This window comes from Salmo salar, chromosome 16 (genome assembly GCF_965601325.2).
Source record: "Salmo salar chromosome 16, fSalSal1, whole genome shotgun sequence".
NCBI lineage: Eukaryota > Metazoa > Chordata > Actinopteri > Salmoniformes > Salmonidae > Salmo > Salmo salar.
The window spans coordinates 63,559,630-63,585,809 of NC_138306.1; the positions used below are offsets into that span (position 1 = coordinate 63,559,630).

The 26,180-nt window shown below is 42.8% G+C and overlaps 2 protein-coding genes across 3 annotated transcripts; one reads left to right on the top strand and one right to left on the bottom strand.

Moving 5' to 3' along the window:
• Positions 1-270: 270 nt before the first annotated feature.
• LOC106574334 (ATP synthase peripheral stalk subunit F6, mitochondrial) lies at positions 271-6,173 on the top strand. Of its 2 annotated transcripts, none has more exons than XM_014150192.3 (4): positions 271-380; positions 820-987; positions 5,216-5,343; positions 6,050-6,173. In XM_014150192.3, the coding sequence occupies exons 2-4, from the start codon at positions 821-823 to the stop codon at positions 6,076-6,078; spliced, it is 324 nt and encodes a 107-aa protein (XP_014005667.2). In that variant the 5' UTR covers positions 271-380; position 820; the 3' UTR covers positions 6,079-6,173. The 2 variants fall into 2 exon arrangements, with proteins under 2 accessions (XP_014005667.2, XP_045553503.2); XM_045697547.2 differs by lacking the exon at positions 271-380 and adding an exon at positions 397-490.
• LOC106574333 (junctional adhesion molecule 2A) lies at positions 2,784-26,180 on the bottom strand. The gene is made up of 10 exons (XM_014150191.3): positions 25,708-26,180; positions 18,801-18,977; positions 18,368-18,517; positions 18,071-18,258; positions 10,848-10,950; positions 9,043-9,150; positions 8,879-8,891; positions 8,291-8,362; positions 7,977-8,010; positions 2,784-7,715 (listed from the first exon to the last, which is right to left on the bottom strand). Exons 1-10 carry the CDS (start codon positions 25,754-25,756, stop codon positions 7,677-7,679), a joined length of 933 nt encoding a protein of 310 aa, XP_014005666.3. The 5' UTR covers positions 25,757-26,180; the 3' UTR covers positions 2,784-7,676.

Consider the following 26,180-nt stretch of genomic DNA (forward strand, 5'->3'; position numbering starts at 1 on the left):
GGACTGTACAAAGAAGTTGAGAGAAAGACGAAATCAGTTGTGTAAATCCAGCAAGTATGTTTTTTTTGTGTGACAGTTGTTTCTTTGCCACAGGGGCAAAGATATGCACCTTCAAGGCATTGACTAGTTTGATTTTCATTTCAGAAATAAAATACTAAATAAGATAGCAAATAAAGCATAATTATTATGTCAGTGGTATGAAAGCTGTGCACATTGCTATGATAAAAAATGTGTAGCGCTGAAAAGAACATCGCTGTAGAGATGCGCAGCCAGAACGAACGTTGATGTTCGAGAACACCGACCGATTGAAAAATACCCACAATGCAAAGCGGCGTATCACATTGGAAGTAATCACTCTGAGAACGAGTGTCAAATTCAAGGTGAGTGGTGTTTTTCAGCAGAGTTAAACGCATTCTAATCCTTTTCATTGTATTAACGACAAATCTTACATGTTCGTCATCTTCATGCTAATACAATTTATAGCTAGCTGGTAAGAGACACATGATAACGCGAGTGCTAAGCTAGCTAGGGAACGTTATCAAGGGTCGACTAATACTGTTAAGTTAGCTAGTGTCATGTCTTTTGTTGTTGCTTCAGATGCATGTATGGAAGATATGTACAGTGTTGGGTTTCCACAGCCACGTTACCGCCGTCAGCTATCTACAGTAGCTAGTTAGGAACCGTTAACTTCGGCTAACTACTGTACATGCACTGTTTAGCATCCGCCGGTAATATAACGTTCCATGTTCAGTTTAACTAGTTTGGTAGCGTTACTGTCAAAGTTAACTGTTGTAATTTGTCCTTCTCTCTGTTTGACAGTATGGCGCTTCATAAACTCCGTCTGTCCTCGCTGTTCCGCTCCGCCGTGTCATTGACACTGCGCAGGAATGTCGGCCTGTCTGCTGTTCTCTTTAACCGGGCCAAGGACTTGGACCCTATCCAGAAACTATTCCTAGATAAGATCCGCGACTACAGCACCAAGAGCAAGTGAGTGCAATAAATAACCGCACTATTTGTCCTACTGCCCTACTCTAATTGACATGTTTCTTCATGTTGGTAGGCTAAAAGTTAGCTAGGCTTAAGTGGAATGACCCGTGATGTCATGACAGATGGTGGCAGGGAGTCTGCACTTCCTTTTAGCACTGCAGAGCTATTTGCAGAAGGCTGGGCCATATGTTCAGTGGGTGAACGTTGTGGGACGTTGCAAATAGAAATGTCAGGAACAGAGCTGGCACACTTGATTCTTGATTACACAGTACATGTCAGAGTAGTGTTTATTCTACATACTATATTTATATCTGAACGTTCCACAATGCTGTGCCCCTTCTGAACCCGGCCCTATATGTCTAGATGGCAAGATTCATGAAACACATAGGATGCTGAAGGTGTGTTTATAGGGTATACATGTCTGACTCATTATAGGGTATTATAATTATAGGGCTGACTACTTATGCGGTTTCTTGAGCTCACCCAGTGCAACAACAGACTATTAAAAATAGTCGAATTTGTGAAGTTGTTTCCTTGACATGTCGTTGTGATGCTTGGTGCTCACGGAATAAGTAGGCTATTAAACAAACACTCAACAGAAGCAAACACTCAACTTTTTCCACATTTTGTTACGCTACAGCCTTTTTAAAAAAATGGATTACATTTTTTTAAATCCTCATCAATATACACACAATACCCCATAAAAGCGAAAACAGGTTTGTAGAAATTTTTGTAAATGTATTAAAAACTCGAAGTTGAGCTCAAGTGCATCCTGTTTCCATTGATCATCCTTGAGATGTTTCTACAACTTGACTGGAGTCCACCTGTGGTAAATTCAATTGATTGGACATGATTTGTAAAGGCACACCTGTCTATATAAGTTCCCACAGTTGACAGTGCATGTCAGAGTGAAAACCAAGCCATTAGCTTGAAGGAATTGTCAGTAGAGCTCCGTGACAGGATTGTGTCAAGGCACAGATCTTGGGAAGGGTACCAAAACATTTCTGCAGCATTGAAGGTCCCCAAGAACACGGTGGCCTCCATCATTCTTAAATGGAAGAAGTTTGAAACCACCAAGACTCTTCCTAAAGCTGGCTGCCCAGCCAAACTGGGCAATCAGGGGAGATGGGCCTTGGTCAGGGAGGTGACCAAGAACTCGATGGTCACTCTGACAGAGCTCCAGAGTTCCTCTGTGGAGATGGGAGAACCTTTCGGAAAGACAACCATCTCTGCAGCACTCCACTAATCAGGCCTTTATGGTAGAGTGGCCAGACGGAAGCCACTCCTCAGTGGACTCTGACCATGAGAAACAAGACTCTCTGGTCTGATGAAACCAAGATTGAACTCTGGGCCTGAATTCCAAGTGTCACATCTGGAGGAAACCTGGCACCATCCCTACGGTGAAGCATGGTGGTGGCAGCATCATGCTGCGGGGATGTTTTTCAGTGGCAGGGACCGGGAGACTAGTCAGGTTTGAGGGAAAGATGAACGGGGCAAAGTACAAAGATCCTTGATGAAAACCAGCTCCCAAGTGAAGGGGTCTGAATACTTTCCAAATGCAACTGTATATGCATGATTTATAAAGCCAGGCACATTTAATAGTTAGGCTACTGATTTATAGACCTAATTAAGTTAGTTTCCTCACTTCTCTTAGACAATAAGGCAAGGGCTGTTTTCTCGTCTCCTCATTCTGCTGATGCCTCCGCTGCATTGTTCAACACCAATATGCTGGTTAACTTTGCTATTATGCTGTTAGGTTCTTATTTTTCCAGAGTAAGTAACCCACGGACACTAGAGAAGCTTAACCAAGTTTAATTCTTAGCAAAGGGTTGACACAGCTGTATTCAGACCAAAAAAAAACATTTCTCACCATCACAGGTATACCTCACTTTAGACACTCCTTCTTCTTTCCAACCCTCTTCCTGTGGAACCATAAGATGTAAGAGGATAATAAACCCTTATTACTCCCTTCAGGGGATCTGACCTCCTGACCTCAACCCCTCCGCCTAATCCACAGATCTGATTCCCCTATAGCAATCCTTTGATCTCCTCCCGTCCACCCAGCACATTCCACAGCCCCTCTGTCTTTCTACACTATGTGTCTGATCTATCATGTCTTTAATATCTCAATGTTCAAAGTTTAGAATCCAACAATACATATAGCAACATGGTCTAGGAAAAGGTGCCAATTCAACAGCGCACTGATGTGTTTCAGAACCGCGGACAGCGACCACTAGCCAACGTGGGAGAAAGCGAATGTTATAAAATATTATTGTTGCACCATTGTGTGTGTGTGTGTGTGTATATATATATAATTTCAGTAGCACATGTGTTAGAGTGATGGACTGTGCCATCCCGAAGGCCTCCACGATGGATTAGTCCACATACAGGGGCAAATCAGACAGGTGTCTTGTACACAACAATATATACAGTTGAAGTCGGAAGTTTACATACACTTAGGTTGGAGTCATTAAAACTCATTTTTCAACCACTCCACACATTTCTTGTTGACAAACTATAGTTTTGGCAAGTCGGCTAGGACATCTACTTTGTGCATGACAAAAGTAATTTTTCCAACAATTGTTTACAGACAGATTATTTAACTTATAATTCACTGTATCACAATTCCAGTGGGCCAGAAGTTTACATACACTAAGTTGACTGTGCCTTTAAACAGCTTGGAAAATTCCAGAAAATGATGTCATGGCTTTAGAAGATTCTGATAGGCTAATTGACATAATTTGAGTCAATTGGAGGTGTACCTGTGGATGTATTTCAAGGCCTACCTTCAAACTCTGTGCCTCTTTTCTTGACATCATGGGAAAATCTAAAGAAATCAGCCAAAACCTCAGAAAAATAATGGTAGACCTCCACAAGTCTGGTTCATCCTTGGGAGCAATTTACAAACGCCTGAAGGCACCACGTTCATCTGTACAGACAATAGTACGCAAGTAGAAACACCATGGGACCACGCAGCTGTCATACCGCTCAGGAAGGCGACGCGTTCTCTCTCCTTGAGATGAGTGTACTTTGACGCAAAAAGTGCAAATCAATCCCAGAACAACAGCAAAGGACCTTGTGAAGATGCTGGAGGAAACCGGTACAAAAATATCTATATCCGCAGTAAAACGAGTCCTATATCAACATAACCTGAAAGGCTGCTCAGCAAGGAAGAAGCCACTGCTCCAAAACCTCAATTTAAAAAAAAAAAAAAAAAAAAAGCCAGACTACGGTTTGCAACTGCACATGGGGACAAAGATTGTACTTTTTGGAGAAATGTCCTCTGTTCTGATGAAACAAAAATAGAACTGTTTGGCCATAATGACAATTGTTATGTTTGGAGGAAAAAGGGGGAGGCTTGCAAGGAGGAAAAAGGGGGAGGCTTGCAAGCTGAAGAACACCATCCCAACTGTGAAGCACAGGGGTGGTAGCATCATGTTGTGGGGGTGCTTTGCTGCAGGAGGGACTGGTGCTCTTCACAAAATAGATGGCATCATGAGGGAGGAAAATTATGTGGCTATATTGAGCAATATCTCAAGACATCAGTCAGGAAGTTAAAGCTTGGTCGCAAATGGGTCTTCCAAATGGACAATGACCCCAAACATACTTCCAAAGTTGTGTCAAAATGGCTTAAGGACAACAGTCAAGGTATTGGAGTGGCCATCACAAAGCTCTGACCTCAATCCCATAGATAATTTGTGGGCAGAACTGAAAAGGCGTGTGCAAGCAAGGAGGCCTACAAACCTGACTCAGTTACACCAGCTCTGTCAGGAGGAATGGGCCAACATTCACCCAACTTATTGTGGGAAGCTTGTGGAAGGCTACCTGAAACGTTTGACCCAAGTTAAACAATGCTACCGAATACTAATTAAGTGTATGTAAACTTCTGACCCACTGGGAATGTGATGAAAGAAATAAAAGTAGAAATAAATAATTCTCTTTACTATTATTCTGACATTCTTAAAATGAAGTGGTGATCCTAACTGACCTAAGACAGAATGTTTACTATGATTAAATGTCAGGGATTGTGGAAAACTGAGTTGAAATGTATTTGGCTAAGGTGTATGTAAACTTCTGACTTCAACTGTGTGTGTGTGTGTGTAATAAAACAACACTTTTTTGCTACTGCTCGACTAAAGAAATATCGCTCGACTAAATGGGGTCAGCCCTCACTATGCTACAGTGTTGTTTTTTTAAGGTTAATTCCTCATCTCTCTCTTTCCTCCAGGGCTGCAGCAGGTGGGATTGTTGATGCAGGCCCCTCTTACGAAAAGGGTGTCTCAGAGGAGATCACCAAACTGCAGAGGTTATACGGGACCGGTGACCTCACCAAATTCCCTGACTTCAAATTTACAGGTTTGTTAAAGCTGCTGTAGAGCTGGGACGATAAACTGAAAATGATCAGACATTTTACTGATATCATTAATAATGATAAGTTGCCTACAGTAGAGATGTGATTTTTGAAATATGGGCAATTGCTAATGGGACAATAGATAGCTACGACATTTATTGTAGTTTAAAAAGTAACTGGGGTGTAAGTTCATTTTACCGTATTGTTTGATTTCTCGTTATTGTGATATGGATTTTGTCCATGTCGCCCAGCTCTACTGTAGTAGTAGCATTTAGTGGTAGCTCAGTCAGACTAAATTGTAATACCACCATCTCACCCTACATAGCTTACTCATTCTATGCTTAAAGCAGGGGTGTCAGTCATTCCATGGGGGGCCTAGTGTCTGTTTTATTTTTTTCCCTTTCAATTAAGACCTAGACAACCAGTAAGGGGAGTTCTTTGCTAATTAGTGACCTTAATTCATGAAGTACAAGGGAGGAGTGGAAACCCAGTCAGTTGTCCCTCCGTGGAATGAGTTTGACAGGTGGTTCAAATGATTCATTGACCATCAACCAGGGTTGTATTCATTAGGGAACCAAACGAAGAAAAAAAATATTCAGCACATTAAAGGAACTACCGGAACAATAAATGCTTTTTTTTCTCGTTTTGCTACAATATGCACTAATGAATACAACCCAGCATTACTTACAATCTCCCTTTTCTCTTCTCCAGAGCCCCAGCTGCAGGAAGTGGCCAAGTGAACACTGGCCATGATGACGTTGTCTCTGTCCTACATGTCACACCTATAATGTACTATTTAATAAATGTGAGAACATTGTTTTCTTATGCTAAATCAGTCAAGGGGTTATAGTGAGTGATTTTGCAAATCATGTTCAACCTTAGATACTTGCATTTTTGATAATTTACTGATTTTGAATGATAACATGAGACGTTACACTAGTCTCATTCGCCTGACTCATGGCGCTCCACCCTGTTCCAGCGGCTGTAGGAAAAGACTACGTGGTGAGAAATGATTGTACAAATCTTTGATACCGAGTAAACATCTTACAAAGAATACACTTACAGCAACCCATTCATCCATAGCCTAAGAAACATACTCTTTATAAGGGAAAAAATGCAGTAGCACAATAACCGCTCCACTTTCAAAAGTAGTTGTCATATTCTAACTAGGGGCTCTTTTGTAAGGCACTGGGACGTTACACTGCATATTCAGGTGAGCAGGGGTCCATCTCAAAGGTCACAATTCAATTAGTGTTGCCGAAGTTCAGAGCTATTGAGCCAACATCTGCAGCATTTAGCGTGAAGGCAGTCTCTGGAACGTCGCCTTTAAATTTCAATCATAGCACTGAATCGATCCTAAAGTGTCCTTCACCTGCACTGTTCTGAAAGCAATATAGTGGATGGCCAATATTCAAAATGGAGAGGAAGCAATCCTTAAGACTCGGGATGTCTCCTGGTCTGACAAACACTGCAAAAAACAAGTTCTCCGTCTAAAACAGACGGATTTTGATGTGGATTTTTTTTTAAATTACCTGTATTCTAATTAGAGTAACACGGGGTATATGTAATTTTGGGCTCCAGAGTGGCGCATCATCTCTGTGCTAGAGACGTCACTACAGACCCTGGTTCGATTCCAGGCTGTATCACAATCGGCCGTGATTGGGCGGCCCACAATTGGCACTGCATCTTTAGGGTCTGGCCGGGGTAGACCGTCATTGTAAATAAGAATTTGTTCTTAACAGTCCCATAGGGCGGCGCCAATTGTGCGCCGCCCTATGGGACTCCCAATCATGGCCGGATGTGATACAGCCTGGATTCGAACCAGGAACTGTAGTAACGCCTCTTGCCCCTCCGGAGCCCTAACGTGATGGCTCCCTTGTGTTCACATCAATGCTTAGCCAATAGCCATCAGAAAATATGTACAGTATATTACACTCAGATGCCATGTTCAAGTCTTTGGTATGAAATAAGATTTAGGTAGTTAATATTTTGGCCAGTTGAGGGGGAGGTGAGCATGTGTGGAACATAATTCCACGGGTCTGCCACAGGAGGGCGATATAGGCTGTAGTTTAACAACTTGGCCACCAGAGGGGAGGAGAGTACCATGTGACTAATATAATAGGTTTGCATTGAAGGCCCAGGTACAGCAAAACAGGAGGAATAAATGGCCTCTAAGCAGAGTTGTCTGCCCCTCCTTGCTATCCATGCACAAGGGTGAGGAGAGCAGGGTTGGTCAGTCCCCCAAAAATACATTCTTAGAGCTGTTTATTTGGCTCGAATAAAACTACTCCAGTGTTGTCATGGTGCTGGTGTCTTTTTTAGGGGGTTGTCGAGAGCCTCACAGCATGAAAGACTGGGTGTGTTTGAAGTCCGCAGGCTGAGAGAGAAAAAACAGTAGCATATTTTCATTCGGTCAGAACTACTGCAGTTCAGTTCTTTCTCTTCATTATTAGTAACCATTTGGAGAATTTTACTTACTACTACTGCCAAGAGAATTCTACTAGAAATTATCATATTGTCTTTTAATATGGTTAGAAAATGTTGTGTAAGCGGTAATGCTCAAGTCAACATTTCCTGTGAATATAATACCCATCCATCCATGAATACACCAACAACAGAAAATCTGAGAAAAACTCACATCTTGGGGTGGAGGGTTGTAGTTGGCATTAGTCCTGGAAGACAGAGAGGCATTTATAAAGATACTAGATTGTTTGACACAGTGGAGGGAGCGAGAGGGAGTTTACTAAATGTGATGCAGCTGTGGTCTCAGTAAAAACATTGGCCTCGATCAAAGAACCCCCCACTACATCAAACACAGTCCTATGGAGCGTAAAGGGCAACTTGTTCTGTAAAGGACTCCTGGGAACACACGTCCACAGTATGTGCTTCTATGTAAAGTCCTGTTCATTGTCTACATTTAAATCTATTACTCTGTCTCTGGGTCAGACTCACTTGTCTTCTGTTCTGTGGAGGTTCTGGCTGCTGATGTGGGCCACACCATGACACTGAGGGATCCAAAAGGACCTGGGGGGGTCAAAGTTGATTGAGGGGGTGATGAGGTTCACACACACCATGCTCAGGGTTACTAACACGACCACACGGAGGGGATAAGTTAATCACAATACAGCAGGGAGGGGAGGTTATTAGCAGCCAGGGTTCACTTGAAAGATGTCAATCACAATGTGACTTCCCTAGATAAACAGTGATTATTATTATTTGTAATTAATAAAAAAAATAATCATGATAGTATTCTTAGTCATCTAACTGGCCTAATCTAGAGTCAGTCAGTCAAAATAACAAACTTAGTTTTTCAACCTGGGTCATGTAACACCTGTTAGTGTCTCTCTCTGTGAGAAGAGACAGGCTTGCACTGCTGGGCTCAAAAACACCTGTCACTCTACTGAACTTACTCAGCACGTTAAAACGCGCACACCTCTATTAGTCAGTGGTAGTTACACAGCAATGCAGATGTATTCAGTGTCAGGGTGTCTACACTGTATTTTAATAATTGTTATTGGAATTAAGGAGACAAGCTCTTACCTTCCTTTGTGTCCTGGAGATGGACAGAAATGAAGAGGAGAGTGGAGACAAAGTAAGAGGAAGTGAACACAAAAACTTTCACTAGAAAATTGTATTTACTAACAGACAGACAAACACATATTGTATGTACATGGACAGACAGAGAAAGGAACAGACAGACTCACTGCTGAAGTAGCCATTACGGTGTGCATAGTACCCTCCAAAGCCACAAATGGCGATGACAAGACAGATGACCACGACCGCAGCAATGACCCCTGCCGTGTTTACATCCTCTGAAAGAGTGAGAGTCATACTAGTTGGTTACAATACTAAGGACACCGCAAGTAACATTTCTCTAGAAGCAGATGACATTCTCCTCTATGTAACCAACCCTCAAGCCAGTATCTGAGATATCTTGGATCAGATTCATTTGTTTTGTACCTTCTCTGGCTACAGAATCAATTGGAATAAGAGTGAATTCATGCCTGTTTGAGTGCAGGACCCTTCTTGGTTTAAACATCTCCCATTTAAGATTTCCTCCAAAAAATGAACCTACCCAGGGATTGAAATTACAAAACTGTACTCTTCCCTATTTAAAGCTAAAACCCTGTCATGTTTTGGCTCAATGACACACCTGTGTCATCCTTTTGGCTTGACGTGGAGCATGAGGATTGCTACCCCTACTCCATTGGTGCAGTGATGATGTCCCTTATATGCCTTGGGAAATCACTTTATATACACAAACCCATTGCATATAGCACATCTGTATTTGGAAACAAGTTAAGGTACACTTTGACCAATGTCATTCCTGCTCCCAATAGTGAGGAATCCTTCCTTTGCCCCTTCCAACTTAGACAATCCTTTTGATCGCTGGGGAAAGGTTAGGATCTATGCCATAAGGGATCTGTACATAGTGGGGGCCTTTGCATCCTTTGAACAACTGAGAGAAAAGTATGACCTTAAGAATAACTTTTCAGATATTTGTGGAAAAGTGTTGCTTCTGTCCCTTTCCTCGCCCCAACCTGGCTCGAACCAGGGACCATCTGAACACATCGACAAGTCACCCTTTAAGCATCGTTACCTATCTCTCCACAAAAGCCACGGCTCGGTTATCCTTCTTGGGGTTATTCAAGAGGTCTTTTCTTTTTTGTTTTTGATGCTTGTTGTAACTGAGGGTTTTTTCTTTCCTTTTACTTTCATGACTGTTTTTGTTGTATCCATTTGTTGTAATGTTTTCTTGTATGCAATGAAGAAGCTTAGAAGGCCAATTGTACAGTTGTATGCCTGTATATCGACACTTCACAATTTAATTGAATGTATTTTGTGTAACAGACATATACAACAAAATGTACAATGTGGACCCAGAGGATATCACTTGAAAGTATTCATTAAAACGCTTGTTTCCAAAGTGGTCCTCGATGGTAAAAACAATAACACATTTAATTATTAAAAGGCAAGACAAAATTACAAAACAACCATAAATACATTCATTTATATTGACATCCTAAAAAGTGGCACTATTCACTGCACCTTTCCCTAACCTTAAAAATCAACCATATTCATTTTCACATTAAAACAATCTATTCATTGCACATCATACCGATCCTTCAAATAATACACCTGACCAGCAGTAGGGGCACAAGGGGCAGTGGAGTGGTTTCTCTTACTTAGACAACCTTGTCCAAATAAACCTTTTCCTTCTTTTTCAAGCTATTTCTACTTTTTCTTTGCTTGATCTCCAGGGGGAGGCTATTCCATAGACAAATGCCTGTATAGAAAAACATGCTCCTCACAGTACTGTTTACTCTTGGGATTTTACAAGACATAACACTAGCTCTGGTATTGTAACTGTGTTGGTTATAGACCATATCAATGTGGTTTGAAGCACGAGAGTCACGCTAGTTTGTGGAAAGACACAACTACACTCATATGAACAACAATAATTCTTATAATTACACACGCACACACACTTGCATGCACGCACACCCACCTATCTTCATGTGTTTAGCCTCACACATCTTGGACTGCCCCACTTTGTTTGATGCCAGACAGCTGTACTGTCCCGTGTCGCCTCTCGCCACCGACTTAAACTCCTGCCAGAGGAGAGGGAAAGAGACAGATGGAGGGCTCATCAGAAAGAAAAAGAGGAAGGAAGATGATATGATGCACAGAACCTGTACAGTATTTTTGGCAATTGGTCTAAAATTTACTAATGTGCTTCCAAACTAAGGGTCTATATGGGTTGATGTCTGACCAAAGGGAAGTGACCTATATCAGTATATTGATTGCAGCACTCGCAATACACCGGATCACTGCTACTCTAACTTCCACGGTGCATACAAGGCCCTCCCCCGCCCTTCTTTCAGAAAATCTGACCACGACTCCATTTTGCTCCTCCCTTCCTATAGGCAGAAACTCAAACAGGATATACCCGTGACAAGGACTATTCAACGCTTGTCTGACCAATCGGAATCCACGCTTCAAGATTGTTTTGATCACGCGGACTGGGACATGTTCCGATTAGCCTCAGAGAATAATATTGATTTATATGCTGATTCGGTGAGTGAGTTTATAAGGAAGTGCATAGGAGATGTTGTACCCACTGTGACTATTAAAATCTACCCGAACCAGAAACCGTGGATAGATGGCGGTATTCGGCCAAAACTGAAAGCGCGAACCACCGCATTTAAACATGGAAAGGTGACTGGGAATATGGCCAAATACAAACAGTGTAGTTATTTCCTCCGCAAGGCAATCAAACAAGCGAAATGTCAGTATAGAGACAAAGTGAAGCTCCAATTCAACGGCTCAGATACAAGACGAACATGGCAGGGTCTACAGACAATCATGGACTACAAAAAGAAAACCAGCCACGTCAAGGACACCGACGTCTTCCTTCAAGACAAACTAAACACCTTTGCCCGCTTTGAGGATAATACAGTGTCACCGATGCGGCCCGCTACCAAGGACTGTGGGCTCTTCTTCTCCGTGGCCAATGTGAGTAAGACATTTAAACGTGTTAACCATCGCAAGGCTGCCGGCCCAGACGGCATCCCTAGCCGCGTCCTCAGAGCATGCATAGACCAGCTGGCGGGTGTGTTTACAAACATATTCAATTTCTCCCTATCCCAGTCTGGTGTCCCCACATGCTTCAAGATGTCCACCACTGTTCCTGTACCCAAGAAGGCAAAGGTAACTGAACTAAATGACTATCGCCCCGTAGCACTCACTTCTGACATCATGAAGTGCTTTGAGAGACTAGTCAAGGATCATATCACCTCCACCTTACCTGTCACCCTAGACCCACTTCAATTTGCATACTGCCCCAATAGGTCCACAGACGATACAATCGCCATCACACTGCACACTGCCCTATCCCATCTGGAAAAGAGGAATACCTATGTAAGAATGCTGTTCACTGACTATAGCTCAGCATTCAACACCATAGTACCCGCCAAGCTCAACATTAAGCTTGAGGCCCTGGGTCTCAACCCTGCCCTGTGCAATTGGGTCCTGGACTTCCTGACGGGCCGCCCCTAAGTGGTGAAGGTAGGAAACAACATCTCCACTTCGCTGATCCTCAACACTGGGGCCCCACAAGGGTGGGTGCTCAGCCCCCTCCTGTACTCCCTGTTCACCCATGACTGTGTGGCCATGCCCACCTCCAGCATCAAGTTTGCAGATGACACAACAGTGGTAGGCTTGATTACCTTTAACTTCCTGACTGATGTCTTGAGATGTTGCTTCAATATATCCACATCATTTTCTTTCCTGATGATGCCATGATTCCTACTGCAGCAAAGCACCCCCACAACATGATGCTGCCACCCCCGAGCTTCACGGTTGGGATGGTGTTCTTCGGCTTGCAAGCCTCCCCCTTTTTCCTCCAAACATAACGATGGCCATTTCTCCAAAAAGTACGATCTTTGTCCCCATGTGCAGTTGCAAACCGTAGTCTGGCTTTTTTATGGCGGTTTTGGAGCAGTGGCTTCTTCCTTGCTGAGCGGCCTTTCAGTTTATGTCAATATAGGACTTGTTTTACTGTGGATATAGATACTTTTGTACCCGTTTCCTCTAGCATCTTCACAAGGTCCTTTGCTGTTGTACTGGGATTGATTTTCACTTTTCGCACATAAGTACGTTCATCTCTAGGAGACAGAACGCGTCTCCTTCCTGAGCGGTATGACGGCTGCTTGGTCCCATGGTGTTTATACTAGCGTACTATTGTTCGTACAGATGAACGTGGTACCTTCAGGCGTTTGGAAATTGCTCCCAAGAATGAACCAGACTTGTGGAGTTCTACAATTCTTTTTCTGAGGTCTTGGCTAATTTCTTTTGATTTTCTGATCATGTCAAGCAAAGAGGCACTGAGTTTGAAGGTAGGCCTTGAAATACATCCACAGGTACACCTCCAATTGACTCAAATGATGTCAATTAGCCTATCAGAATCTTCTAAAGCCATGACATAATTTTCTGGAATTTTCCAAGCTGTTTAAAGGCACAGTCAACTTAGTGTATGTAAACTCTGACCCACTGGAATTGTGATACAGTGAATTATAAGTGAAATAATCTGTCTGTAAACAATTGTTAGAAAATTACTTGTGTCATGAACAAAGTAGATGTCCTAACCGACTTGCCAAAACTATAGTTTGTTAACAAGAAATTTGTGGAGTGGTTGAAAAAAAAGTTTTAATGACTGCAACCTATGTGTATGTAAACTTCTGACTTCAACTGTATATGTATGTATTCTTATTCCATCCCTTTACTTAGATTTCTGTGTATTAGGTAGTTGTTGTGGAATTGTTAGATTACTTGTTAGATATTGCTGCACTGTCAGAACTAGAAGCACAAGCATTTCGCTACACGCAATAACATCTGCTAACCATGTGTATGTGACCAATAGAATTTGATTTGATTTGAGGTAGACACTGTTGGTCTGAACTGTAGCTAAGGTTTCAGTGTCCTACTGAGGTTTATATTATCATATACTATGCTAGTGGTTGGTTATACTTCCATGTATTGGAGTCTGTTTTGGAGGCCTGCTACATCGGATGCATAACTTACAGTATACGGAGTGTGAGGCACTCCTATTAATCTTAATTCAACTTGGGCGTAAGTGGGTGAAGGTAAGTAGGTGAAGCTATACTTTGGTTCTATTTTCAAGATTTTTTCCCGCAGCTCACAATAGGATAAAGAAGCTTGCACGTTGCTCTCGTTGGCCAAAAGTTACACTTCCAGTGTAGCACACAGTCAGTGGGTGTGTGGCTGGGCCCTTGTTCTGTCAAATTCAAATTGCTTTACTGACATATACAGTGCATTCGGAAAGAATTCAGACCCCTTGACTTTTTCCACATTTTGTTACGTTACAGCCGTATTCTAAAATGGATTAAATAGTTTTGGTTTTTCATCAATCTACACACAATACCCTACAAAGCATTACATGGGCTTGCTCCTACCTATCTTTCCGATTTGGTCCTGCCGTACATACCTACACGTACGCTACGGTCACAAGACGCAGGCCTCCTAATTGTCCCTAGAATTTCTAAGCAAACGGCTGGAGGTAGGGCTTTCTCCTATAGAGCTCCATTTTTATGGAATGGTCTGCCTACCAATGTGAGAGACGCAGACTCAGTCTCAACCTTTAAGTCTTTACTGAAGACTTATCTCTTCAGTAGGTCCTATGATTAAGTATAGTCTGGCCCAGGAGTGTGAAGGTGAACGGAAAGGCTGGAGCAACGAACCGCCCTTGCTGTCTCTGCCTTGCCGGTTCCCCTCTTTCCACTGGGATTCTCTGCCTCTAACCCTTTTACAGGGGCTGAGTCACTGGCTTACTGGTGTTCTTCCATGCCGTCCATGGGAGGGGTGCGTCACTTGAGTGGGTTGAGTCACTGACGTGGTCTTCCTGTCTGGGTTGGCGCCCCCCCCCTTGGGTTGTGCCATGGCGGAGATCGTTGTGGGCTATACTCGGCCTCGTCTTAGGACGGTAAGTTGGTGGTTGGAGACATCCCTCTAGTGGTGTGAGGGCTGTGCTTTGGCAAAGTGGGTGGGGTTATATCCTGCCTGTTTGGCCCTGTCCGGGGGTATCATCGGATGGGGCCACAGTGTCTTCTGATCCCTCCAGTCTCAGCCTCCAGTATTTATGCTGCAGTAGTTTATGTGTCGGGGGGCTAGGGTCAGTCTGTTACATCTGGAGTATTTCTCTTGTCTTATCCGGTGTCCTGTGTGAATTTAAATATGCTCTCTCTAATTCTCTCTTTCTCTCTTTCTGTCTTTCTCTCGGAGGACCTGAGCCCTAGGACCATGCCTCAGGACTACCTGGTATGATGACTCCTTGCTGTCCCCAGTCCACCTGGCCGTGCTGCTGCTCCAGCTTCAACTGTTCTGCCTGCGGCTATGGAACCCTGACCTGTTCACCGGACGTGCTTGTTGCACCCTCGACAACTACTATGATTATTATTATTTGACCATGCTGGTCATTTATGAACATTTTAACATCTTGACCATGTTCTGTTATAATATCCACCCTGCACAGCCAGAAGAGGACTGGCCACCCCTCATAGCCTGGTTCCTCTCTAGGTTTCTTCCTAGGTTTTTGGCCTTTCTAGGGAGTCTTTCCTAGGGAGTTTTTCCTAGCCACCGTGCTTCTTTCACATGCTTTGCTTGCTGTTTGGGGTTTTAGGCTGGGTTTCTGTACAGCACTTTGAGATATCAGCTGATGTACGAAGGGCTATATTAATAAATTTGATTTGATTTGATTTGAATACCCCATAATGACAAAGCAAAAACTGTTTTTTAGAAATGTTTTGTTTGCAAAGTTAAAAAAAAAACAACAACTGAAATATCACATTTATAGTATTCAGACCCTTTACTCAGTACTTTGTTGAAGCACCTTTGGCAGTGATTACAGCCTAGAGTCTTCTTGGGTATGACACTACACGCTTGGCACAACTGTATTTGGGGAGTTTCTCCCATTCTTCTCTGCAGATCCTCTCAAGCTCTGTCAGGTTGATGGTTGTGGACTACAGGAAAAGGAGGACCGAGCATTCCCCCATTGTCATCAACGGGGTTGTAGTGGAGGAGGTTGAGAGCTTCAAGTTCCTTGGTGTCCACATCAACAAACTATCATGGTCCAAACACGCCAAGACAGTCGTGAATTTTTATTTTTTTATTTTTTATTTAACCTTTATTTAACTAGGCAAGTCAAAGGGCACAACAAAGCCTATTCCTCCTCAGGAGACTGAAAAGATTTGGCATGGGTCCTCAGATCCTGCATCATCGAGAGCATCACTGCCTGGTATGGCAACTGCTCGGCCTCCGACCGCAAGGCACTACAGAGGGTAGTACATCACTGGGGCCAAGCTTCCTGCCATCCAGGACCTCTATACCAGGCGGTGTCAGAGGAAGGCCCTAAAAATTGTCAAAGACTCTAGCCACCCTAGTCATAGACTGTTCTCTCTGCTGCCGCACGGCAAGCGTTACCGGAGCGCCAAGTCTAGGTCCAAGAGGCTTCTTAACAGCTTCTACCCCCAAGCCATAAGACTCCTGAACAGCTAATCAAATGGCTACCCAGACTATTTGCATTGTCCCCCCACCCTTTATGCTACTCTCTGTTTATTATCGATGCATAGTCACTTTAACTCTACCTACATGTACATATTACTTCAATTACCTCGACTAACATTGACTCTGTACCGGTACCGCCTGTATATAGCCTCGCTATTGTTATTTTACTGCTGCTCTTTAATTACTTGTTACTTTTATTTTTTACTTAACACTTATTTTTCTTAAAACTGCATTTTTGGTTAAGGGCTTGTAAGTAAGCATTTCAATGTAAGGTCTACACCTGTTGTATTTGGCGCATGTGACAAATACAATTTGATTTGATTTGTATGGGGATAGTCACTGCACAGCTATTTTTCAGGTCTCTCCAGAGATGTTAGATCAGGTTCAAGTCCGGGCTCTGGCTGGGCCACTCAAGGACATTCAGAGACTTGTCCCAAAGCCACTGTGTTGTCTTGGCTGTGTGCTTAGGGTCGTTGTCCTGTTGGAAGCTGAACCTTCGCCCCCAGTCTGAGGTCCTGAGTGCTCTGGAGCTGGTTTTCATCAAGGATCTCTCTGTACTTTGCTCTGTTCATCTTTCCCTCAATCCTGACTAGTCTCCCAGTCCCTGCTACTGAAAAACATCCCCACAGCATGATGCTGCCTCCCCATGCCTCACCGTAGCGATGGTGCCAGGTTTCCTTGAGATGTGTTGCTTGGCATTCAGGCCAAAGAGTTCAATCTTGGTTTCATCAGACCAGAGAATCTTGTTTCTCATGGTCTGAGAGTCTTTAGGTGCCTTTTGGCAAACTCCAAGCGGGCTGTCGTGCCTTTTACTGAGGATTGTTTTCTGTTTGGCCACTCTACCGTAAAGGCTTGATTGGTGGAGTGCTGCAGAGATGGTTGTCTTTCTGAAAGGTTCTCCCATCTCCATAGAGGAACTCTAGAGCTCTGTCAGAGTGACCATCGGGTTCTTGGTCACCTCCCTGACCAAGGCCCTTCTCCCCCGACTGCTCAGTTTGGCAGGCGGCCAGCTTTAGGAAGTGTCTTGGTGGTTCCAAACTTCTTCCATTTAAGAATGATGAGGCCACTGTATTATTGGGGACCTTCAATGCTGCAGAATGTTTTTGGTACCCTTCCCCAGATCTGTGCCTCGACACAATCCTGTCTCGGAGCTATACAGACAATTCCTTTGACCCTATGGCTTGGTTTCTGCTCTGACATGCACTGTCAACTGTGGAACCTTATATAGACAGGTGTGTGCCTTTACAAATCATTTCCAATCAATTGAATTTACCACAGGTGGACTCCAGTCAAGTTGTAGAAACATCTCAAGGATGATCAATGGAAACAGGATGCACCTGAGCTCAATTTCGAGTCTCATAGAAAAGGGTCTGAATACTTATGTAAATAAGGTATTTCTCTTTTTTAAATTTATAATACATTTGCAAACATTTTGAAAAACCTGTTTTCACTTTGTCATTATGGGGTAATGTGTGTAGATTGATGAGGATTTTTTTATTTATTTGATCAATTTTAGAATAAAGCTGTACCGTAACTAAATGTGGAAAAAGGAAGGGGTCTGAATATTTTGAATGCACTGTACACTGAGTAAATTGTGCCAAAGCATCAATGGTATGACTGTATATACACTGTTCTTAAAAAGTATCTCACCAGTATGCCGGTGAATGGGTTGAGGTGGTAGGTGGCGTTGGCCATGCGGGAGGGGGTCAGCGGCTTGTCGTCTTTATACCAGGAGTAGGTGGCTGGGGGGATGCTCTGCTGTTCCATACAGCGCAGCTGCACCATAGAGCCCGTCAGGGCCGAGCTGGGGATCTCACAGGTTGGGGTGTGGGGGGGAACTGTGGGGAGGGTACAGCCACAATGTCAGCAGGGTTAAGTGGGTGCACAAACAGCATGTCTGAGACAACACACAGACACACTCAGTCAAACAGACGGTGTGGTACCCACCCAAGACTGTGAGGGTAATGTTAGTCTCCCCCAGGGTGATGGTGTCATGAGGGGCAGTGATCTCACAGCGGTATTCACCCGCGTCTTTCTGGGTCACCCTCTGTAAGGTCACCGTTGCCCCCTTGATCCTTGCACGCCCTGCAAAGGCTCCTGGCAGAGTGGAAACCGGTCAACACAGAGAAGAGGGGGATGTGGAGATGTGGTTTCTTAAGGAAAAATGTTCTACTTAAACTAACATCAACCATCTGGTAACTTCTGATACAAATTTCTTTGTAATGTTCATCACATCCTGCTTTATGTTGATGAAGCTCTTAAAATGAATTTCCCTCGGGAGGAAGTAAATTAAATCGGAGTCTGAAGATGGGCTCTGGACAGGGGTTAAAACAGACAGAAAGAGAGCGATGGAAGACAATGTGCCAGGACAGCTCATCACCTCTGAACTGTCCCTCATAGTAAACAAATGATACATCTGTTCCTTTCTTCTTCCACTCAATTCGAGGATTCGGTTCCTTCTCGGTCCGAAAATCACAGCTCAGAACCGCATCAGAGTTCTCACGGACCTCCACCATGGGTGTGGTTGTTGACACGGTAACAGGGACAATTGGAAGGCCTGAGGGATAGAGAGAGAGAGAGAGGTGCAACATATGGGGTTGGGGGAAAGGGTTGTAAGATGGAGGACAAGTTAACGCAGTGATAACTGATTATAATTGCTTTATAGCTGATTTATGAACAAGTTTATAATCTGTTATAAACCAGTTATATTCAGTTATGATGAACCAGTTGTAAATGTTGTATGAACCAATTATATCTGTTATGAACCAGTTTTTCCTCTGGACTAGATTGGCGGTGGAGCATGATGACTCATGGCTGATTGTTTGATTGGCTGGCTGGCTGTGTCTGTCTGTGTGCGTCTGTGCCTGTATGTGTGTGGCTCATGTTGAACATCTGCATCTTGACAGGAACAGGAAATAGGCGCAGTCCTTCCTGTTGTTTGATTGCTGCAGGGCTCAAGATTATTGTTTTGTCATCCTGTTGCTGTCCACAGGTCGCCCGGGTAACGCCCATCCATTGAGGGAGGAGTGCGTGTTGTGTGTGCATATGTATGTGTGTGTGGGGGGATTAACTGAACCACAGTTTGGTACAATAACGTTATGTACCACACACACGGACACTGAATATTTGGGTCGTTCCATGAAAAGACTGCCTTTCGCGTCCCTTTTGACATTTTAAGTAGAAATTGTGCAGCAATATTGAATTTTAAAAGCCTGTTATATTAAATGAAGAACCTTTTAATATATACTGTACCACATGGAGAAAAAAAATCCGGTTTTTCAGAGGTGGAAAAAGTACCCAATTGTCATACCTGAGTAAAAGTAAAGATACCTTAATAGAAAATGACTCAAGTAAAAGTCCTCCAGTAAAATACTATTTGAGTAAAAGTCTAAAAGTATTTGGTTTGAAACATACAGTTGAAGTCGGAAGTTTACATACACCTTAACCAAGTACATTTAAACTCAATTTTTCACAATTCCTGACATTTAATCCTAATAACAATTCCCTGTCTCAGGTCAGTTAGGATCACAACTTTATTTTAAGAATGTGAAATGTCAGAATAATAGTAGAGAGCTTTTATTTCTTTCATCACATACCCAGTGGGTCAGAAGTTTACATACACTCAATTAATATTTGGTAGCATTGCCTTTAAATTGTTTAACTTGGGTTAAACGTTTCAGGTAGCCTTTCACAAGCTTCCCACAATAAGTTAGGTGAATTTTGGCCCATTCCTCCTGACAGTGCTGGTGTAACTGAATCAGGTTATTCAGCCTCCTTGTAGCCTTTTTCAGTTCTGCCCACAAATGTTCTATAGGATTGAGGTCAGGGCTTTGTGATGGCCACTCCAATACGTTGACTTTGTTGTCCTTAAGCCATTTTGCCACAACTTTGGAAGTATGTTTGGGGTCATTGTCCATTTGGAAGACCCATTTGCGACCAAGCTTTAACTTCCTGACTGATGTGTTGAGATGTTGCTTCAATATATCCACATAATTTTCTTTCCTCGTGATGCCATCTATTTTGTGAAGTGCCCCAGACCCTCTTGCAGCAAAGCACCCCCAAAACATGTTGCTGCCACCCCCGTGCTTCACGGTTGGGATGGTGTTCTTCGGCTTGCAAGCCTCCCCCTTTTTCCTCCAAACATAACGATGGTCATTATGGCCAAACAGTTCTATTTTTGTTTCATCAGACCAGAGGACTTTTCTCCAAAAAGTACAATCTTTGTCCCCATGTGCAGTTGCAAACCGTAGTCTGGCTTTTTTATGGCGGTTTTGGAGCAGTGGCTTCTTCCTTGCTGAGCGGCCTTTCAGGTTATGTCGATATAGGACTCGTTTTACTGTGGATATAGACACTTTTGTACCTGTGTCCTCCAGCACAAGGTCCTTTGCTGTTGTTCTGGGATTGATTTTCACTTTTCGCACCAAAGTACGTTCATCTCTAAGAGACAGAACGCGTCTCCTTCCTGAGCGGTATGACGGCTGCATGGTCCCATGGTGTTTATACTTAGGTACTATTGTTTTTACAGATGAACGTGGTGCCTTCAGGCGTTTGGAAATTGCTCTCAAGGATAAACCAGACTTGTGGAGGTCTTGGATGATTTCATTTGATATTCCCATGATGTCAAGCAAAGAGGCACTGAGTTTTAAGGTAGGCCTTGAAATACATCCACAGGTACACCTCCAATTGACTCAAATTATGTCAATTAACCTATCAGAAGCTCCTAAAGCCATAATATCATTTTCTGGAATTTTCCAAGCTGTTTAAAGGCACAGTCAACTTAGTGTATGAAAACTTGTGACACACTGGAATTGTGATACAGTGAATTATAAGTGAAATAATCTGTCTGTAAACAATTGTTGGAATAATTACTTGTCATCCACAAAGTAGATGTCCTAACCGACTTGCCAAAACTATAGTTTGTCAACAAGACATTTGTGGAGTGGTTGAAAAACAAGTTTTAATGACTCCAACATAAGTGTATGTAAACTTCCGACTTCAAATGCACATAAGTATCAATGTAAAAGTATAAATCATTTCAAATTCCTTATATTAAGCAAACCAGACAGCACCAATTTCTTGTCTTTTTTACGTATTTACGGATAGCCAGGGGCTTACTCCAACATAATTTACAAACGAAGCATTTATATTTAGTGATTCCATCAGATCAGAGACAGTAGAGATGGCCAATGATGTGCTCTTGATATGTGTGTGAATTGGACCATTTTCCTGTCCTGCTAAGCATTCAAAATGTAACTAGTACTTTTGGATGTCAGGGAAAATGTATGTAGTAAAAAGTACATTATTTTCTTTAGGAATGTAGTGAAGTAAAAGTAGTCAAAAATATAAATAAGTAAAAAGTACTACTTAAGTAGTTTTGGGGGGTATCTGTACTTTACACCACTGTTTTCTTATATGAATAAAGCCTTGCTAAGGTGCCAAAATTCAGCATTTTGACATGTCCCTCTGCACACCCTCTATGATTCTAGAAAGTACTTAACCCACTTAACCCCAACATTTCACCATCATTGTAAAGCCCTAGTTATTTTGTTGCTTTGACAAAGTAATTTCTGAAGATTATTTATTTCATTATTGATTCATTTATGTCTGTCCCTCATTTTAAAGTCAACCGTGTTACGTGAACTAAACTTTTTTCAAAATAAACATTTAACATTAGTGTAAAAGCAGGTGAGCTGGTTTTACTCTTTTTGGCCATTTTCTGGTGTTTTGTGGTGGAAAGCTGAGCGGGTCAAGCATAACATGTCAACTGTTACCCATAGATAGACATGCTAGAAATGTTTTAACAATAAAACAAAAAAATGTGTGAAGCTTGCATTCAGTTGCCACTCCCTGTTGCACACATGAGACAATGTCCTGTGTAAATGCGTGCTATCCTTTGGGTACTGATAAAAACGTAATTTTATGTGACGTCGGAGCTCCAGACCGTCCACACTAGTCTCTGCTCGATTCCATCATAAATCGTTAAGTTTAATCGGCTAGCTTTACACAGATACATATTTAACACACCCAGACAAACACATTTATTTTGTGTTGTGTTTGTATAGGCCAACATACATTTTTCCTTCCATTGTTTCAGTAAATACTGAGATGTATTCAGATAACACACTTATTCACACACATGTTCAACTAGATAACTGTAATGACATCTGTATCACTGCATAACCTACTAATACTATATTCCGCTCAATTAATTAAATACTGACAATTTCTGTCCTGCAAAGCACAAGGCTATCTGTCATGGCCCAGTGCTGGTAAACGTCACATCAAAAGACCTAAAGCACCCGGTCTACACCAGTGGTTCCCAACCTTTTTCGGTCACTGTACCACCAACTGAATTTTGCTCTGCCTGGAGTACCCCTGAAGTACCCCCTCATGTGCATTTTACCAATAAGCCTATGCTCATGAGTCTTATCAAGGCCAAGTACCCCTGGTTGGGAACCCACTGGTCTACACTGTACTTAACTGAGGTCAACAACCAAATGAGCCATTCACTGCTAGCTTCCTGTTTAGTTAGCTTCTGTTTGTTGCACTACTTCCTTTTGGTTCTATTAGAGGACCAGAGGGGGGAGGGTCTGACCAATTCTCCTGGTCTCCTGCTTTCCCCTATTGAAGGGCATCCCAAATGGCATCCCATTCTTCCACTGTCTACATCCCAAATGGCATCCCATTCCCTACATAGTGGTCAAAAGTTAGTACACTATATAGGGAATAGAGACGCAAACCAGGTCTACGTGGAAGAATGGAGGCCAAAGTGAGACAAAGGCATTGGAGAGGCACAGGAAGTAATAATGGATTTACAGGTCCTCTCAGGGTGAAGGTGGCCATCTTAAATGGCCATGAAAGCAGAGAAAAAGTTGGGAAACAAAACGTAAACAACTTCCTCGCTGAAAAACAATGAAGCAAACAATGAAAGCATACTCAATTTCATTTCAATCTAGTCGATTCACAGGAAATAAACGGAAAAACAGAACGTGTCCCACATTGATTTTGAATTCTCGTTCTGAATCTTAGTTATGAGTATTTAGGCAATTAGGTCTACATAGGCCTACACATTATCAGTGGCAGAATGCTATCTCTCGTTTGATGTGCGTAAGTACGGTATGAATTCAAACTGCAGGCTCATGTTGCCTATTCACATTGTCCTTCAGGATGTTTGAGTACAGTAGGCGGTAAAAGTGCAGCCTTGTGTATTTTGTCCCTCCCTGCTTGCTGTCTGTGTTACTTTCTGAGTATGTGTAACATTGTTATCACTGCAGCTGTGTGCCCCTCATCACTCCCTCTCTCTCTGAGGAGGAGCATTGTCTCTCCCTGGCTGGATGGACAAAGAGAGAAAGGGAGAGAGAGAGGGACAGAGGATAAGGGAGAGAGACAGACAGAGAGGATGTGGAGGGAGATAGGATGGAGAATGAGAGAGAATGAGAGAGATAACGAGAGTTTTATTCTATATTATCAGGATCCATCATTAGCATCCCTGGGTTTAAGAAACTGTTGTCATAGTGTCGGCTGTGGCGAACAACAGCCACCTTGAGGAGTGTCTCCTTGAGATAACACAGACGTGATAACAACCCTGACATAATGCCTACACTTTCTCTGTCTGCTGAATGGTGACCTGTCCCTCTCTGAACCCTATGATCTATTGTTCCTGGGACCTACCAGGGTTGGGGTCAATTCAAATTGAAGTCAGTCAATTCAGGTAAGAAAACTAAAACTCCAATTCAAGAATTTAAAAATGGGAATTTATTTTAAACGGAAAATGAGACCCTACTTCTATAAAAAAAATATCTAAATGCAAATACTTACGAATTGAGTGACTTCAATTGGAATTGACCCCAAACCGGACACACACACACACAAGCCCAACTGGGTTCAAACACGGTTCTCCTGCAAGCCCCCCCACAAACTACAAAAACTACACAAGTAGACACATGACCAACCAAACAAGCACAGACACGTACACACAAGCTCATACTGCAGATAGTTTTAAATACCTATTATTATAAGCTACAACTGAGCACTAAATCTGAGCTAGGAGCATTTCATATGGTAGACATCTAAGAGGACATCCATTTCCAGACAGAGAGGGATCTAGAGAGGCAGAGAGAATGTGAGTGTTTTCCTAGAAGAACAAAGCCCCTATGTATCTGTATAACCCTGCACTGCTCTGACAGGAACAGCTGTGCCAGTCAGGGTTGGAGGTGGCGGTGCTTGCAAAATGTCTGCATCCGAAATGGCACCACAATGTTCAAGACTTAAAACAAGCCTCACCTAATCTACAGGACAGAACACAGCCCAATCAAGTCTGAAGCAAACTATTCCAAACAGTTCCAAACAATAAATCAGCAGACATCAACAGTTGGGCAGACCTGAATGCAGCCCCTCCCCTGGCTGTTTGGCATCTCACTGACACCATGGAATCGTCCCAAATGGCACCATTTGTAGTGCACTACTTTTGACCGGGGAACTATGTACCCTGCTAAAAAGTAGTGCACTATAAAGAGAATAGAGTGGCATTTGGGATGGAACCATATGATGACCTGCTGTTATCAAAGTTGGTGGTACCCACCCTTGGGTTGCCCACATCCCGATTAGACTGGCCTGTTTCCAACAATAACTTAAGGCCACATTAGTGGTCCATATCTGTTTTCTGTAGTTGCATGTAGTCCAATATCATCGCAATAACACGCACACACACACAGTGAGGAAGGCGTTAGCCAACACGTATGGAGTGTGCTCTTGGTCTAGGACATGATGCATTTACTGTATACGAAAGACCGGCAACGTTGGAAAACTTTAGTATAGGCCATATGTTTCTCCAGAAACGAAGAGGATTAAGTAATAAATTAAGTCAATTGCAACCGAATCAAGTGCTGGACCCTTTTTTATTGTGTGTGTGTGTGTGTGTGTGTGTGTGTGTGTGTGTGTGTGTGTGTGTGTGTGTGTGTGTGACTAGAAGCATCAACATGATATAGTGATCTTACAGTTCACAGTAAGATAACAATAATCATGTTTTTTTTTTAGGTGCTTTATCAATATTTTCCTATCTAAAATTGCTTCTTTTTTTCTAAACATAAACAGCTGACATGACATTACACATGGCATTACACATATAAAAGCAATAGGGATGATGGTAATTTAATTATCAAGAATACCAATACAGCTCAACCTTAACATGCATTATTACACACGCGCGCGCGCAAGCACGCAAACAAACACACACGAATTACTCGTTATCAAACGGAGGAGTAGTCTAAATGCAAAAGTTTACTTACATTGCATCAGTAGAATGACAAGGCGTAAAAACAGTGGCGCTTTCTCCATCCTGAACTCCTGCTGTTCAAAAGTCTTTCCTTTCTCGAAAGATGAGCTGCTCTTGAGCGTCAACCTGTTCCCGCACTTGTCCACAACTCCAGTAATTCCAGAATTTCGTCACTCCTTTGGGGAAATTATGTTCCAAAACTGCGTAGTACTTCCTGAGCAGTTAGTCAGCACGGGGGCGGTTCGGAAATCGCACTTTCGGACTTTCTGTAAACTATTACACTAGCCGCAGGGCATACGGCTGCAGAGTGGCTGTCCTCTGTCACTGTAGACGGGCTCTCTGCTATCTTACTGTTGTGGTAGGGAGGGAGGTTTGGAGGGGCGAGGAAGCGAGTTGGTGGGGAGCTCCTTGAGAAGGAATGTAGAGACCGAAACGCTGTGTCCAAGACGCGCACTACACTTGTCCATCGTACGCAACGCGCCAACA